At 39.0% G+C, this 15,339-nt stretch overlaps 1 protein-coding gene across 7 annotated transcripts in view; it reads right to left on the reverse strand.

The window, feature by feature from the left end:
- Window positions 1-308: 308 nt before the first annotated feature.
- PDS5B (PDS5 cohesin associated factor B) overlaps window positions 309-15,339 on the reverse strand; it is a 118,409-nt gene continuing 103,378 nt past the window's right edge. For 4 of the 7 annotated variants that reach the window (XM_054843820.1, XM_054843839.1, XM_054843810.1 and 1 more), the window contains exons 30-35: window positions 14,853-14,998; window positions 12,740-12,845; window positions 5,769-6,211; window positions 5,576-5,677; window positions 2,591-2,732; window positions 309-1,758 (exon numbers count right to left, since the gene is read on the reverse strand). In XM_054843820.1, the coding sequence (XP_054699795.1) occupies window positions 1,723-1,758; window positions 2,591-2,732; window positions 5,576-5,677; window positions 5,769-6,211; window positions 12,740-12,845; window positions 14,853-14,998 (975 nt within the window). In that variant the 3' untranslated portion in view covers window positions 309-1,722. The remainder of the gene's footprint in view (window positions 1,759-2,590; window positions 2,733-5,575; window positions 5,678-5,768; window positions 6,212-12,739; window positions 12,846-14,852; window positions 14,999-15,339) is intronic. The other 3 variants (XM_054843846.1, XM_054843866.1, XM_054843856.1) reach the window with 3 other exon arrangements.

A 15,339-nucleotide genomic window follows, 5' to 3' on the forward strand; every position in this document is an offset into this window, starting at 1 on the left:
ATTTGTAGTTTGGAAATTGGTAAATCCATGTTTTAGTATTATCCTTTCCCCTAATCTTTACAGGCCATCTTGCAACTGTAACTTACTTATTGATGGATTATATGAAAATGTTCCATTATTCAATGAGAAAAAATTTTCCTAAGTTAGAAACTGATTTTTTCACATATTGTCAACTATAGGGACCCAGAGGGAGAACAGCACCTGAAATAATATGTGCTTGGCTAAGCATAGTGTAGTAACCTATACATTTTGGTTCAAAGACACAGTTTGCAAACTGTAAAACTGCATACAGGATACTGCTTTCAGTATTTTGTTTCTTTTTTTTTCCCCCCAGATTATACCTAAAAAAACCAAACTGAAAAACCAACCTCTCTATGGTAGCACAAAATAAAAATGGAGCTTCATTCAAATCTTGAATACCTTGACTGCAATAATCAACAGCTGGTTGTTCAACAAAAACTTAGCTCTTCATACCAAAAAAAATTTGGCTCAAAAAACAAAAACAAAAAGGTACAATAAACTCTCAATAAAAGGTTCTCTCAAGAGGCAACCTACCATATACTACTGCTAGATACGAGTTTCCAAAAAAACATTACATCCCATTTTCAGCACATTTTTCATAAACATGCAACTTCACTATAAAATACAAAACACTTGGCTCTCAAGAACAGCTTTATAAAGACACACTGCATCAATAAAATTTTTCTTTGTGATTAACTTTACATTGTAATAAGAACTGTATTTTCACTAATGTTTATATATCAGATTTCATATTATAATGTAGTAATAATTTGCTCTTTGTGAACATCATGTTCAGAAGGAAATATCTATACACATTAACATACTAGACTATTAAAAACTCAGTTACAGAATTTTATTGATACAGTAGATTAATAAAAACTGATAGGGGAAGATAAAATGGGTAGGGTATTCAGTACATTATTTAATAACACACTTTTAAAATTAAAATATTTTAAATCCTTTTTGAATTTTCAATGCCACTAGAAGTCCAGAAAAGTCTGGCATCAATACTGAGGTGTAAAACAAGTCAAACAACTTCTTTCACAATTTGCATCTCTTGTATTATTCTATCCAACATTGTTCAACTGTAAAAGAAAGTAATTTAGCACCTCTGATGATAGATAGGTGCCTAAAGGTAAACACTAGGTTAGATTCATGAACGAAACAAAGACCGTTTCTCTTTTCTTCTTCTTCTCAACAAATAGTGGCAAAAGAAAGTGGCACTATTTGTTCAACTGATTTTTTTTTTTCACAGTTAAATGTCAACAAGAGTACAAATACGAACACTGACAGATATTGCTTGAGATCAATTTTCAACAAACTCTGTTCTTTTTTAAATCAACAGATCCAATAAACAGTGGGGTACTGTCAGTTTAAAGCCGCAGATAAAAGCTATACAAGCACTTTAGAAGTCAGAAACATTAAAAAAAGAACTATTTACAATTTTCTTCTTTAGTTCATATGTCTACAAAGCCAGCGCACATTACACTTCACAAAAATCCACAGTTAATGATATCAACATGTGTGTGGCTAAAGCTTGTGACCTAGGGACTGCAAATGCAGGGGCAGTAAAAGTAAAATAGGTTTTGTCTTTTTTTCAGCAACCCCATTTGTGCACTAACAGCTTCATTCAGTCTCAAGCTTTATATTAAAAGCATTCTTCAAAGCTTTCACCTGGAAGGCTGATAACTACATGCTCACTCATCGCCTTTCCCTTTTGGAAGTTCTGCGACGGACCTGTTTGGAGAAAAAATATTTTAAATAAATGTACTTTACTGAAATTTTTTTAAAAACTCAAGAATAAATATATTTTATAATGGAAAAAATGCTTCCTGTCACAATAATGTTTAACTGTATATAGTGTCATTCATTACTCATTTTGTCAGAGGTAGAATTCTCAGTCACTGACCAGAACACAAGTTTGTTTGATGTTACTGAGCCTGCATCCTTCAAGTATTCAAAAATGATCTAGTTTCCTTTTTCAGAGGTTTCATACACTCAGATGCTCCAATCATCAGACGTGTCCAAAAGTGCGAAGGCATTCACAGTTACATTTTTAGCATTGCTAACATTACTAATGTATTAGTATGAAATAAATAGAAAATTAAGTTTATTTTAATGTATTTGCATATGCTGGTAAGAGGAAGAAATTGGTTTAGTATTCTGTTCCAAGATTCCACACTTATTTTCCAGTACTATTCATTTTGTGTTCCTGTTTTGTATAAAGAAACATTATTCACTATTATAATCTAGCTGAGAAGAATGGGCATGAGTTACCTGGAAAGTAATTCCCATGTTCCCATGAGGGCACAACTCAAGCAGACAGATAACAAAAGCTATACAGAACAGAAAATTTAAGACACTTCACAAAATCTGACATTTTGTAAGAAATGCAGCTTCTCCAGGAAACTACAGAGCAGCGCCACCACACAACACTGTCAGTTGACAACCACTTCATTCATTTTCAAGAAGGCAGGTTAAGTTCTAAGAACAGAAGTCATTCTCTGAACATCAAAACACAGAGGACATCACAAGGACTCACAACGAAAATCTCAGGCATTTATCTTACATTGATTGTGGAAACTTCCTCTTCTTCCATTACTTCTTCCTGGGGAATGTCATCACTGACAGGTGAATTACTCTGAAATACGTCCATCTCTTCACTAGACTCATTCTCTTTACTGGCTGCTTGTTTGGAACGTCCCGCACGGCTACAATTAGAAGAAAAATAAAGATCAGTTTCACAGTATATGGGTCTGCACATGTATACACTGTATGAGCAAACTTTCTACTTTACAAGAACAGCAGCCTTAAAATTTTACGTAATATAATACTTCTACCTTATATACCTATCTAGTTCATCCATACACAGAATAGAAGTGGAACTAGGAGGCTGAACAACAGCATTTGAAAATCAAATTCTTCCAGAATAGAGGGCTAGGAGTACAAAGTCAAACAATTTTTGCATCTATAGACAAGACAGATTTTTCTCTTCAGTGCCAGAATACAGGCCAAAGAAGGCTGACACAACAGTAACCAGTGAACATGAAAAGCCAAACAGCCAGAGACTGAATACTTGGTTGGGTTTTTTTTTCCCCCTTCTATTGAATTCCATGAATAGATGTAGTCTACTTCCATAAGAGTTTATACACACAACAAAATGTGAATAACCGCATCCATATTTTTACAGACCTAGAACAACACGTATTTCTATTTATGAAATTAATATTATAATGAACCTAAATGCAAATCTTCCAACCTAGCTCGTACTAAGAGCTAGAGATAAACAGGATAACAATACCTTAATCATGACAATCAAGAACAATCAGTCAACAATATCTTAAACTGTCTTTGTTAGTCATGGGAGCTGAACCCATAAGCAAAAAGCACTCATTTGCTTAAAATGGGAACTAGTCCCCTCAATGCCTTAAAAAAAAAAAAGGTGCCAACTAGACAGGTATCCAAAACTACACAGCTGCACGCGCTCACATTACCAATTTGGTTGGGGTCATTAGCACAGTTCAGAATCAAATTACTGAATCTTCCCGCTTACTGCACTTCAGTTTGATTCAAAGCTATCTCGGTGCACCCAAACTAGGTGACTTTTTGGATTAAATTAAACCAGAAGCTCTGTTCCAGGCAGACAACAAACACACTTCAATGCCCAGTGGGGGCATACAGATCCGAAACAACTGTCCTCTGACAGCATAAAACCATACATGTGGTGAGAATTTTCAGTCCCGAGAACCACACTAAAATTTGTACAAAATACAATCTCTGAATTGCATGTAGTAATTATAGTACAGTAGGGGATTTGGCACCAACCAACCAATATGACATCCTTTGAGAAACAATACAAATTAGTCCAACTCAAGCCTTCCATGACTGATAGAAGCAACAGAATTGAAGAAGAAACAGAATTATTCAAAAACTAGGTTCCTCTTCTCATGTATTAAAAAAAAAAAACCAGTTCACGTGCTAATTTTTAAATTAGCTATCAGAAATAGGTTATACACTATCACCTCATAGGTAAAATCCCGAATTCTTATGCCAAATCCATCCCCAAGGAGCCCAGAAAGCTTTATGCATTTGGATTAAATATATACTATCTTGTGGTACACTGTGCTGCTCAGTCTATCAACTCCTTTCAGTTAAAACTGCTGTAGATACATATGTAGCAAAGGGAGAAAGGTCTGACTACAATCCACTTTGAAGACTGAGGAATTACCACGGTTCCACCTTTTTTTTGCAGATTTGGAAAAAGGACAGTCAAAATTTGGATGGTCTGATCACAAAAAATAAAATACAAAATATTTTTTTAATGAAATCTGGAATAGACCCAACAACTCTGAACCCTGAAACAACTTGGGCTTCTCATGCCAGGAACACTGTACATACACATGAACGACAGTTATGCCTGGTATTGATCATGTGTACTGATACAGTTTACTTTCTGTTTAAAATGGAATAAAGAAACACACTGAGTTCATTGATTTCACTGAGAAGTGAATCAGAAGCTACTTAAGTATTTACTAAAGGGCATCTTTGACAAATGCCACCTAGCACATCACCCAACAAGAACTTGTGGGCATGTGTCCTCTGCATGGCAGTAGCAGCTTCCAACTCATGTTCCACTGCACAGGTAGCAGTGACTTCTGTAGTAACCAAGACAGTGTTGGGACCTGTGTTTCTGGTTACAGAGTAAAGGAGCAGGAGAAGTCTGACCTGAGGTGGGGAAACAGAACACTGGAAAGGTCGGGATATCGTGCATGCAAAATGCCAGAACACGCGATCCAGCGTGAAACTGGAATTTGAACTGAGCGTACAAGCTTGTTCAGGGAAAGATCTCCAGTATGGAAAAAAACCCAAAACAAACAAAACCAACCAGTGGGCCAGTAAGTCCTGTCTACTTGTACACTTCTGCTTTACATATATTGCATGTACATGTACAGAAAAGATAGAGATACCTGTAGTTTCCTACAGCAGGCACAAGAAAATTAAGCTAGCCACAGAGTTTACCTTTATTTTGGAGCTTAGTACGCCTCAGAATTTTCAAGAGCTACTATCCTTCATAGATTGTAACACATTTTATTCATTTGGAAACAATTCAAGTGGATAGTAAGACGACCAAAAATTAGAAAGCAAGTGAACATTAATTTAAGGAGAATCAGAATAAACTTATTCTCCACAATACTGTTTCACCACAGTAACAATTTGATTCTTCCTCCCTATCCAAAACAAACAGGAGCACTTTTCATTCCCTGAAGTCCTAATAAAGCCCTATCTTCAAGGACCTCATGTGATTTATTGACTTTTCTCCTAGAAGAGCAAAGCTACCTGAGCACATTAAACTTACTCGTAGCCTCTTGCTCTAGTTTGAGATGCTCTAGGAGAAGCAGCTAGGGAAAACATTTTAGAAATAACAATGACAATTTATTTTCTTAACTGTCAATTAAAGTATTCTGAAATCTTTTTGGTAAATGATTGTTTGAGGGCACAGAGGCATATTTTTAATTTTCACTAAACACAAATTTAGAAAATATTCACCACTTACACTTTTTTTTGCTGTGATGGTGGTGTTTTTGATGGCCTTCCTCGTCTTTTCTGTGGCGTAGACTGTGCTGATTCAACTGTACTAGTTTCAGATGGTTCTGCTCTGTTTTGAGGAAGACCCAAATTGCAAAGTATCAAATTATAACTAATGTCCAAGGATAAAAAAGATGCAGCTTACAAGACGACGGACTTACCTTTGTGGTGTTCTTTTCAGTGTCCTATTTTGCCTGCCTTTTGGCTTTTGTTCAATGTTTTCAGTTTGCCTTTCTTCCTCCTCCTCCTCCTCTTCCGCTGCAGCTGCTGGTGTTTGTTTTTTTTTGCTCCGTTTTGCTGACTTTGCTACTGGTTCTTCCTTTGGTGTTCCCCCATTATTTGCTTTGGGAGGGCGTCCTCTTCTCCCTTTCTTTGGTGGACTGTTCTGTTCATCCTCACTTTCTATTACATCATCTTTTAGCCTTTTTTCCTCTTGCCATTGTGTCTCATCAGATTCCGTAACAACTGCAGGTCTCTTCCTTCCCCGTTGACTACCTCGAAGTTTCTGCTCTTGACCCAGTTTATTCAGGTCATCTATGCTTAGTTTCTCTTCTGAATCTGTGATAGCTGCTTTCTTCCTTCCTCTAGGCTTCTCCATCTCTGACTGAAAAGGTAAGATTATATCTTTAAATTAAAAAATTAAACTGCATACTAAACTGCCACGTATGCAAAAGCTACAGAAACTCCCCCTCCTCCGCCAACAGGACAAAGAGTCTTCAAGTTACACAAGTTGTCTAAGACTGGCTACCATACCCATTTCAAAAACCTTTGCAAAAGTATTAACACACACATTCATATAAAATGCCAGAGAAGAGAGAAAGATTATTTCAAAGTTGAGCAGTTAAAACACTGAAGTGTGTAAGACCTTCCTCATTTGTACCCTCAGCTGTGGCAAACACAATTGGCTATAACATCCACAACTGCTTTTTATCAATAGGAAAATATGAAGATACAGAGAATGTGAATTGTCCGCTTGTGGCTTCATCTGTGTTGTGAGCTGCAGGGTGCTTTATGCCTGGCTCCCATGCTGGCAGTGGCAAGGCAGTAATACAGAAGATGGCGGGCAACTTGAATTTAAACTTGAAAAATGGAAGTGCAGGAATCAGCGGTAGCTGCCAAATCACTGCTGTCAGAGCTACACCAAGACTCAACATTTGCTCTGAGAGGCAAAAATCCCACCCAACCCTTAAAAGAAGCATAGAATGGTTTGGCTTGGAAAGGATTTAAAGATTATCTAATCCAATCACCTGCCATGGGCAGGGACACCCTCCACTAGGACCAGGTTGCTCAAAGCCCCATCCAACCTGGCCTTGAACACTTCCAGGGAGAGGGCATCCAGAGCTTCTCTGGGCAACCTCTTCCAGTGCCTCACCACCCTCACAGTGAAGAATGTCTTCCTTAAGTCCAGCCTAAATCTACCCTCTTTCCGTTCAAAGCCATTACCCCTGTCCTGTCACTACTGGCCTTGGTAGAGTCTGTCCCCATTCTTCTTATAAGCCCCCTTTATTTATTGAAAGGACACAATAAGGTCTCCCTAGAGCCTTCTCTTCTCCAGGCTGAACAACCCCAACTCTCCTGGCCTTTCTTTATAGGAGAGGTGCTCCAGCCCTCTGATCACTTTTTGTGGCCCTCCTCTGGACCTGCTCCAACAAGTCCCTATCTGTCTTGTAATGGAGACCCCCAGAGCTGGACGCAGTACTCCAGGTGGGGTCTCACGAGAGCAGGAGGGGGAGAATCACCTCCCTTGACCTGCTGGTCAGGCTTCTTCTTATGCAGTCTAGGATACGGTTGGCTTTCTGGGCTGCAAGTGTGCATTGCCGGGTCACGTCCAATTTTTCATCCACCAGTGTCCCCAAGTCCTTCTCCTCAGGCCTGCTCTCAATCCTTCCACCTCCTAGCCTGTACTGATATTGGGGGATTGCCCCGAGTCAGGTGCAGGACCTTGCACTTGGCCTTACTGAACTTCATGAAGTTCACACAAGCCCACTCCTCAAGCCTGTCAAGATCCCTCTGGATGGCATCCCTTCCCTCCAGCATGTCAAGATATGTAGTACCTTTTCCAAATGATAAGCTTTTGGAACAGAAACTATTCTGGAACTCAGGAAAAAAGGCAAGTTTATCACCTTTGGAAGAAGGGGCAGGCAACTCAGGAGGACTACAAGGACGTCATGAGGTTATGCAGGGAGAAAAGTAAAAGGGCCAAAGCCCAACTATAACTTAATCTAGCTACTGCTGTAACAGGCAATGAAAAAATGTTTCTATAAATACATTAGCAACAAAAGGAGGGCTTAATAGAACCCTCGATTTATTGAATGCAGGGGGAAACATAGTGGCAAAGGATAAGGAAAAGGCTGAGGTACTCAATGCCTTCTTTGCCACAGTCTTTAGTAGTAAATCCAGTATGAAGCTCCCATAATTCAAGACGAAATGGTTAGTGACCTGCTACACCACATACACACAAGTCTATAGGGCCAGATGGGATCCACCCAAGGGGACTGAGGGAGGTGGCAGAAGTGGTCACCAAGCCACTTGCCATCATTTATCAGCAGTCCTGGCTAACCAGGGAGGTCCCAGTTGACTGGAGGTTAGCAAACGCGATGCCCATCTACAGGAAGGGCTGGAAGGAGGATCTGGGGAACTACAGGCCTGTCGGTCTGACCTCAGTGCTGAGGCAGGTTATGGAGCAGATAATCTTGAGTGCCATCATGTGGCACGTACAGGACAACCAGGTGATCAGGCCCAGTCAACGTGGGTTTATGAAAGGCAGGTCCTGCTTGACTAACCTGATCTCTTTCTATGACAAGGTGACCTGCTTAGTGGATGAGGGAAAGGCTATGGATGTTGTCTACCTGGACTTCAGTAAAGCCTTTGACACCGTTTCCCACAGCATTCTCCTGGAGAAACTGGCTGCTCATGGCTTGGATGAGTGTACGCTTTGCTGGGTAAAAAACTGGCTGGATAGCCAGGCCCAAAGAGTTGTGGTGAATGGAATTAAATCCAGTTTGTGGCTGGTCACAAGTGGTGTTCCCCAGGGCTCAGTACTGGGGCCAGTTCTCTTTAATATCTTTATCAACGATCTGGACAAGGGGATCGAGTGCACCCTCGGTCAGTTCGCAGATGACACCAAGTTGTGCAGAAGTGTTGATCTGCTGGAGAGTAGGAAGGCTCTACTGAGACATCTGGACAGGCTGGATTGATGGGCCGAGGCAAGTGTATGAGGTTCAACAAGGCTCAGTGCCAGGTCCTGCACTTCGGTCACAACAACCCCATGCAATGTTACAGGCTTGGGGAAGAGTGGCTAGAAGGCTGCCCAGCAGAAAAGGACCTGGGGGTATCAGTCAACAGCCAGCTGAATATGAGGCAGCAGTGTGCCCAGGTGGCCAAGACGACCAACAGCATCCTGGCTTGTATCAGAAATGGTGTGGCCAGCAGGAGTAGGGAAGTGATTGTCCCCTGTACTCAGCACCGATGAGGCCACACCTCAAGTCCTGTGTTCAGTTTTGGGCCCCTCACTACAAGAAACACACTGAGGTGCTGGAGTGTGTCCAGAGAAGGGCAACGAAGCTGCTGAAGGATCTAGAGCACAAGTCTTACGAGGAGCGGCTGAGGGAACTGGGATTGTTTAGTCTGGAGAAAAGGAGGCTGAGGGGAGACCTGATGGCTCTCTACAACTCCCTGAAAGGAGGTTGTAGCCAGGTGGGTGTTGGTCTCTTCTCCCAAGTAACAAGTGATAGGACAAGAGGAAATGGCCTCAAGTTCTACCAAGGGAGGTTTAGATTGGATATTAGGAAAAATTAGAAAAATTTTAATCACCGAAAGGGTTGTCAAGCACTGGAACAGGCTGTGCAGGGAAGTGGCTGAGTCACCATCCCTGGAGGTATTTAAAAGACATGTAGATGTGGTGCTTAGGGACATGGTTTAGTGGTGGACTTGACAGTGCCAGGTTAACAGTTGGACTCAATGATCTGAAATGTCTTTTCCTGAAGAATTCTGTGATTCTTTACCTCTCCATGCTCTAGCTTGCTAAAGTGCACAGCTAAGAGCTATAAACAGGGCTAAGACTTCAATCAGCAGGTATTAGGATCAGAAGAATTGTCCCAACTAACCCCTACCTCTGGGGAAAAAAAAAAGAAAGTTACCCACCTACCATTTCATGGGGACCTTGACTATTTCCTTTTGGACCATGAATTCAACACATGCAAACACTCATTTATTAGTCTTTGCCACATTGCTATTTAATCTACATAATGACAGTTATGCCACTTAAAATCAGATTAAATGTGGGCTTTTTCCCTTCACATCTCCCTTGTGACAGAAGATAGAAGTCAGCTTAGAAATATGTATCTCCACTTTAGCCATAAACCCTGGTCAAGAAAAGCAGAAAGAAAAGCTAGAAAGAATTTGAGGAAAAAAAAGTAAATTAAATTGAAGGACAAAGAATTACACTAGAAGACAATAAGAAAAATGTCTGAACAATTATGACATCTCCTGCCAGTTCATGACTTCAGTGACAAGACTGTTGATCTAGATCAGTGACATCCTCATTATTCCCTGTTCTATTTGCTTTTGCAGTGATTGTGCATATCTGTCATTGCAGCTGCTTTTAGCAGGTAAGTAGTTACAGCCAAGTTTCAAAGCAAAGTTTCTCTGAGGTTAAATAGTGTCCCTCAACCTTAGAACCAACACATTACTCTATGATGTAACCTGGACAAATATCCTGAGTGGTGTCTGTCATCTTTAAAACATAGGACTTTCTGGTCCCCAATTAGAATTCTGCTTCTCAGTTATGCTTGCTATATTCTGTTCCTCAGCTCAAAAAAACCCAAACAACCCCAAAATGAGTTCTGAATCAATGACTTTAAGCAGCTTGCTTATATAGTCAAAGTGAAATACGAGTGCCCTCAAAAGTTCTTGAAATACTGAACTGTATTTGCTTTATCAGTTAGCTTTGTTGCTTACCAATTCAACCTAATGCTTCTAAACATGAATTGCATGCCAGGAGCTGTTCGAACTCTCAGACTTATCAAAGTTTACAGCTGAAGTGATATATCAATACAGGAAGCATCAGAAGTGTTCGGGGGCTTTTTTGTTTGTTTGTTTATGGGGTTTTTTTGACAAGAGATTCGTGATTTTTCTGGTTTTGTTATAAGCCGGTTTGCTTTTCTGACAAAATATCACAGCATAAGATGGTTATTTGTACGTCAAAACAAGCAAAAATTCAGGACACTTTTACTAGACAGTAGCTTATGTCCTAAGCAACCTAGGAAAAAAATGCAACTGACTGACGTAATAGGAGAACAGAGAAATGTCAGAGTCAAAATAATGCATTAAGGATGTCACTGCTGCTTTCTAGAAAATCCAATTGTAACAAATCTGATCTTTTTTTGTATTATTACTTTTCATGCATATCCCAAATACTACAAAATTTACAGACTGCCAACTGTTATTAAGACACAAAGAACCAAAATTTACTAGTGGTATGTGAAATTCTTATTATTTGAACTGCTCTTAGAATTACAATAGAATATTAATTTTCTTTGGCAGTTTTTTTTTCTGCATTCTGATACAGGTGTAGATGCTGCTTGAGACAATATTTAGCCTGTTTATAATTTCATTAACATATTAAAGAACTACATCTGAGTGAGAGTCCAAACCAGTTTTGATATCCTCATTAGGAATCTTTAGCATTACCGATCTACAGAAATACATAAATCCAACGGTAAGAATTAGGAAGGACAAAGCTAGCACTTCCAAAGGCCTGCCACTCTCCAAGGCCTTGGTTAGAATAGAATAGGAGTAGAATATTTGCAGTTGGAAGGGACCTACAATGATCATTCAGTCCAACTGCCTGACCCCTTCAGGGCTGACCAAAAGTTAAAGCATGTTTTTAAGGGCATTGTCCAAATGCCTCTTAAACACTGACAGGCTTGGTTAGTGGTCATTCACTAAAATGCCTCTCCAAGATAGATACATGTAATTTCTCCTGAATGATCCTGACACTGTAAAAGAGCATAGCAATAACACCATTCTGCTACCCCCTGGGGTTCAATGTTCTCACAGAACAGTTTGTTTACCTAACAGCACAATTTGCTTGTTAATCATTAAGACTATTGTACATTCTATGGGATTGTATTGGTCTGCAACTATCAGTTAGCTAGCTCACCCTGCCCTAAAAGCCTGTTGATGACCACACATTTAATATCATGCTGCAATTTCTTGTGATACCTGGGACTCAGAACCAAGCATTTTCCTGCCTTCACTGCATACAAACTGCATGCAAGAAAACAGAATCCATATGGCTACTCAGATAACTCTTCCTTGACCTTCTAAATCCAATGTCAAATCATGATACCCTCTTGGTATTCTAGATAACCAGGAGAACAAACAGTTGCTATTCCTTACAGCTGTTGAAAGGAAAACACAGTTGGCTGGAAAAAGAGAACGTGCCTTAGCACCAGTGATGGGACAATACAAAAAAAGGCAAGAATTATAATGCATCAACACTTTGCTAGCTACGAGCAAGAAACCATATATGATACAGACTTTTACAATGTCAGAAGGCAATCTGAAATGTCAGACAGGTTAAACCACTCCTCCAAAACTCTAGTATAGTTGATCATTCTTAAACTAATCCAATTAATTCTTCCAAAGCTATATTTCAAGTAAACATCAAGACAACATTAAAAAAAAATCTCTACTGTATATTGGGGAATAGAAGTCCAAGGAAGCTATCAACTTGAACAATGTGCCAAATGCTTCATCAACAAATCCTGAGAATGAGAAAATCGTGGACTAATATTCATCAACCTAGCTCTAGCAGAATCTACCCCTGTCAATATTACCAATATCCTGCAAATCATAACTGGTAATCTTGAAAGTTTACAGGAGTTGTCAGTATGATGGAAAGGTATGTATGCATGTAATGTACACATGACAAACAGACAAACTGAACCTTGTTTTCATTGCATTTTCATATCCAACTCTAAACACATTTTCCAGCAGTTTACAACATCAACACAGTTTCATGTTCCAGTGTATTTTCTTGAATTATATCAAATATATCACAATAATTTTTATTTTAAAGTCCTGGTGACTCATAATGAAACATCTGCAAGGCAACCAAACAGCTCACCCTTACAAGATCAGAGTCGTCCCTTTTGTCAGTTTTCTTCCCTGGTAAGGGTGAAGCCAGTGTGAATTCTTCATTTTCACTGTGGTCCATTTCAGTACTGTCAAGCCTAGAATGAATAAGCATTTATTCTCCTCATTGTTATAGTAGGGTAGGCAATCATTTAAAAAATATATATATTAAGAACGACAATCTTCAGAAGAAATCTATTTCTAAACCATGAACAATCTGGCAAAAAGAACCTTTCACTCCAGCTACTATAGCCACCACGTATCACAAGCCAGAACATCTTAAGTCTCAGAACAAAGGTGTCAATCACAAGCCAAGTTGAATTTTCTTTTTTCACTGGGAAAGATAAGCAGCTTTTTGAAACATAAGAACTTTACTGAGTTACAAGAGATCTGTGTGTTTGTATACATTTGCATGCACTTTCATATACCAAAGATCCCCACAGACAGAGCGGCCAAAGTGTACATACTCTCCTATGATGAGGTTTAGGCAATAAGAGAGCAGATTTAAATTTCAGAGGTGAGTTCATCCCTCAGCTTTCTGTTGTTATTTAGGGCAGCAATTTAATTTTTATTTTGGTTTCTACATAAGTAAACATGGACAATAATACCTCCTGCATATGTAAAACACTGAGACCCACAGACAAAAGGTAATATACAAAAGCCAATACACAAAAGTAATTTCATCTGCCCTGGAGGAGGTAGAACCAACATTTTTAAATAACAGTGCATGTTTTTTTAATGAAAAGAGACATGCTCTGCACTGAAATGAAAAATGGTATTCAAATATGCAAACTGTTAACTCCCTGGCCTGGGCACTGCATAGACTGAGAAATACATTCTCACTCATTACAGATTTTATACTTGCAGAACTGTGACGTAATTGGAAGCCCAGTTTTTATACATCATCTTAACAGATGTAAACTTGCCTGTATATATTCAGTCAGACTGGACTGGAAATACCATGCATACTGAATCATTACCATCACTTCTAGAGGACTTTTCTTCTTCTTTGGTACCTACACTCAAAACACTAATCGGTTTAACTTAGGTGAACTGAGGAGATCATGAAGATGACAGAATGTGTTAGGCTGCGTGTGCAGCGTTTTTTAAATGAACTGGATGTAGAACGGTATTGGTCTCAGATTCATTTCACTGGATAGAGAGCACAATTTGGATTCCAACCTGTCTTTAGCCAATAATGTATTTCGGCATGTGAACTGGCATGACTTGTAAGAAATAAGCCTTTCTGTGGACTTTCCATGAAGTTGAGAAGCATTTCTTGTAAAGCACTGCAGTACACTTAAAATTAACATTATATATTAAATAGTCACAGAAGTACCAAATGAGGAATTTTATTTCCAAACATGACATTTCCTCACAGTCTCAAATTAATGTGAGAAAGTATGAATAGTGGGGGCTATGCAATCTCTAAATGTCTGTGAAAAAAATAATGATAATGTGACTTTCAGTTAAAAAATGAACATAAGAGGATAGAGTAACTGATGAATAATCGAAAAAAATTGACACAAAATAAGCTATAATTTTCAGAGACAGATAACTAGAAGACAGCTTCTGTAGCATTACAGTACATTCCCCTCTCCATCACAGAAGGAATCTAAAATCCAAAAATGTTTATCTGCAAAGTCCAGCAAAGTGCAGGACAAATTTACAGAGAAGGAAGTCATGCAGGATCACCACAATGGCCTACCAGTCCTCACTGTCTGTGACTTGTTATTAATATTACAGCAGGCCACAAGGTTCCTAGGAACTGCAGATGTACGTGTACACACACGTGTGTACACACAGATATACAGGGGTGTGTGTATATGTATATATATATAAAATAAACATATGAGGCTCTCCTTCCCTCCTACAGCCAACTCTGGATGTGATTTAATTCTGGTTTTTATTTTTTTTTAAAAGCAAATTTATTTCTGGAGTTCGGAAGCCAAATTCATGGTTTCAGTTATATTGATGTGGTACTATAACTTACTTCAAAATAAGATAACAGAATTCTAAGTTCTCACTTAGAAAACATTATAGAAATATTCAAAGTTTCCATTACAAATACTTGAAATATCAAAGCTCCTTTGTCGTCTACCAACCTCCCTTTGATCCTTCCTGGAGAGCTTGGATTTGAACTGCTGCTGGCATTGCTTACAGTTTCCATTCGTGAAGATTTGGATTGAGACTGCTTGCCTGCTGACGAAAGAGGCTTATTAACTGCTCCAAGAACATTGGCTGCTTTGGGCTGAAACCAAAAATATATTTCCTTTATTTTAAGCTACACATTTAGATACGGTTAACATGTACTATGCTTAAAATATTCACAGATTTCACTTTCTGCAATCAATATCTTAATTTTAACACAAAGCTATAAACATTTTTGTGTGAAGATAACAACAGACACCAGAAAGAAGCTGACAAAGCTGTAATCAAATAGCTAGCTGCCTGCGGTATTCTTTTCTCTACCCTTCTATTCAGTCCCCTTCTCACTGGTAGTATTGGGTGCTCACTTGACATTGCAGTAAGCCACTTCAGGACTTTTTGTGCAGTTTGCTTTCTGCTGATCTAGCTGCCTGAACCAGCTCA

This window comes from Grus americana, chromosome 1 (genome assembly GCF_028858705.1).
Source record: "Grus americana isolate bGruAme1 chromosome 1, bGruAme1.mat, whole genome shotgun sequence".
Taxonomy (NCBI): Eukaryota; Metazoa; Chordata; class Aves; order Gruiformes; family Gruidae; genus Grus; species Grus americana.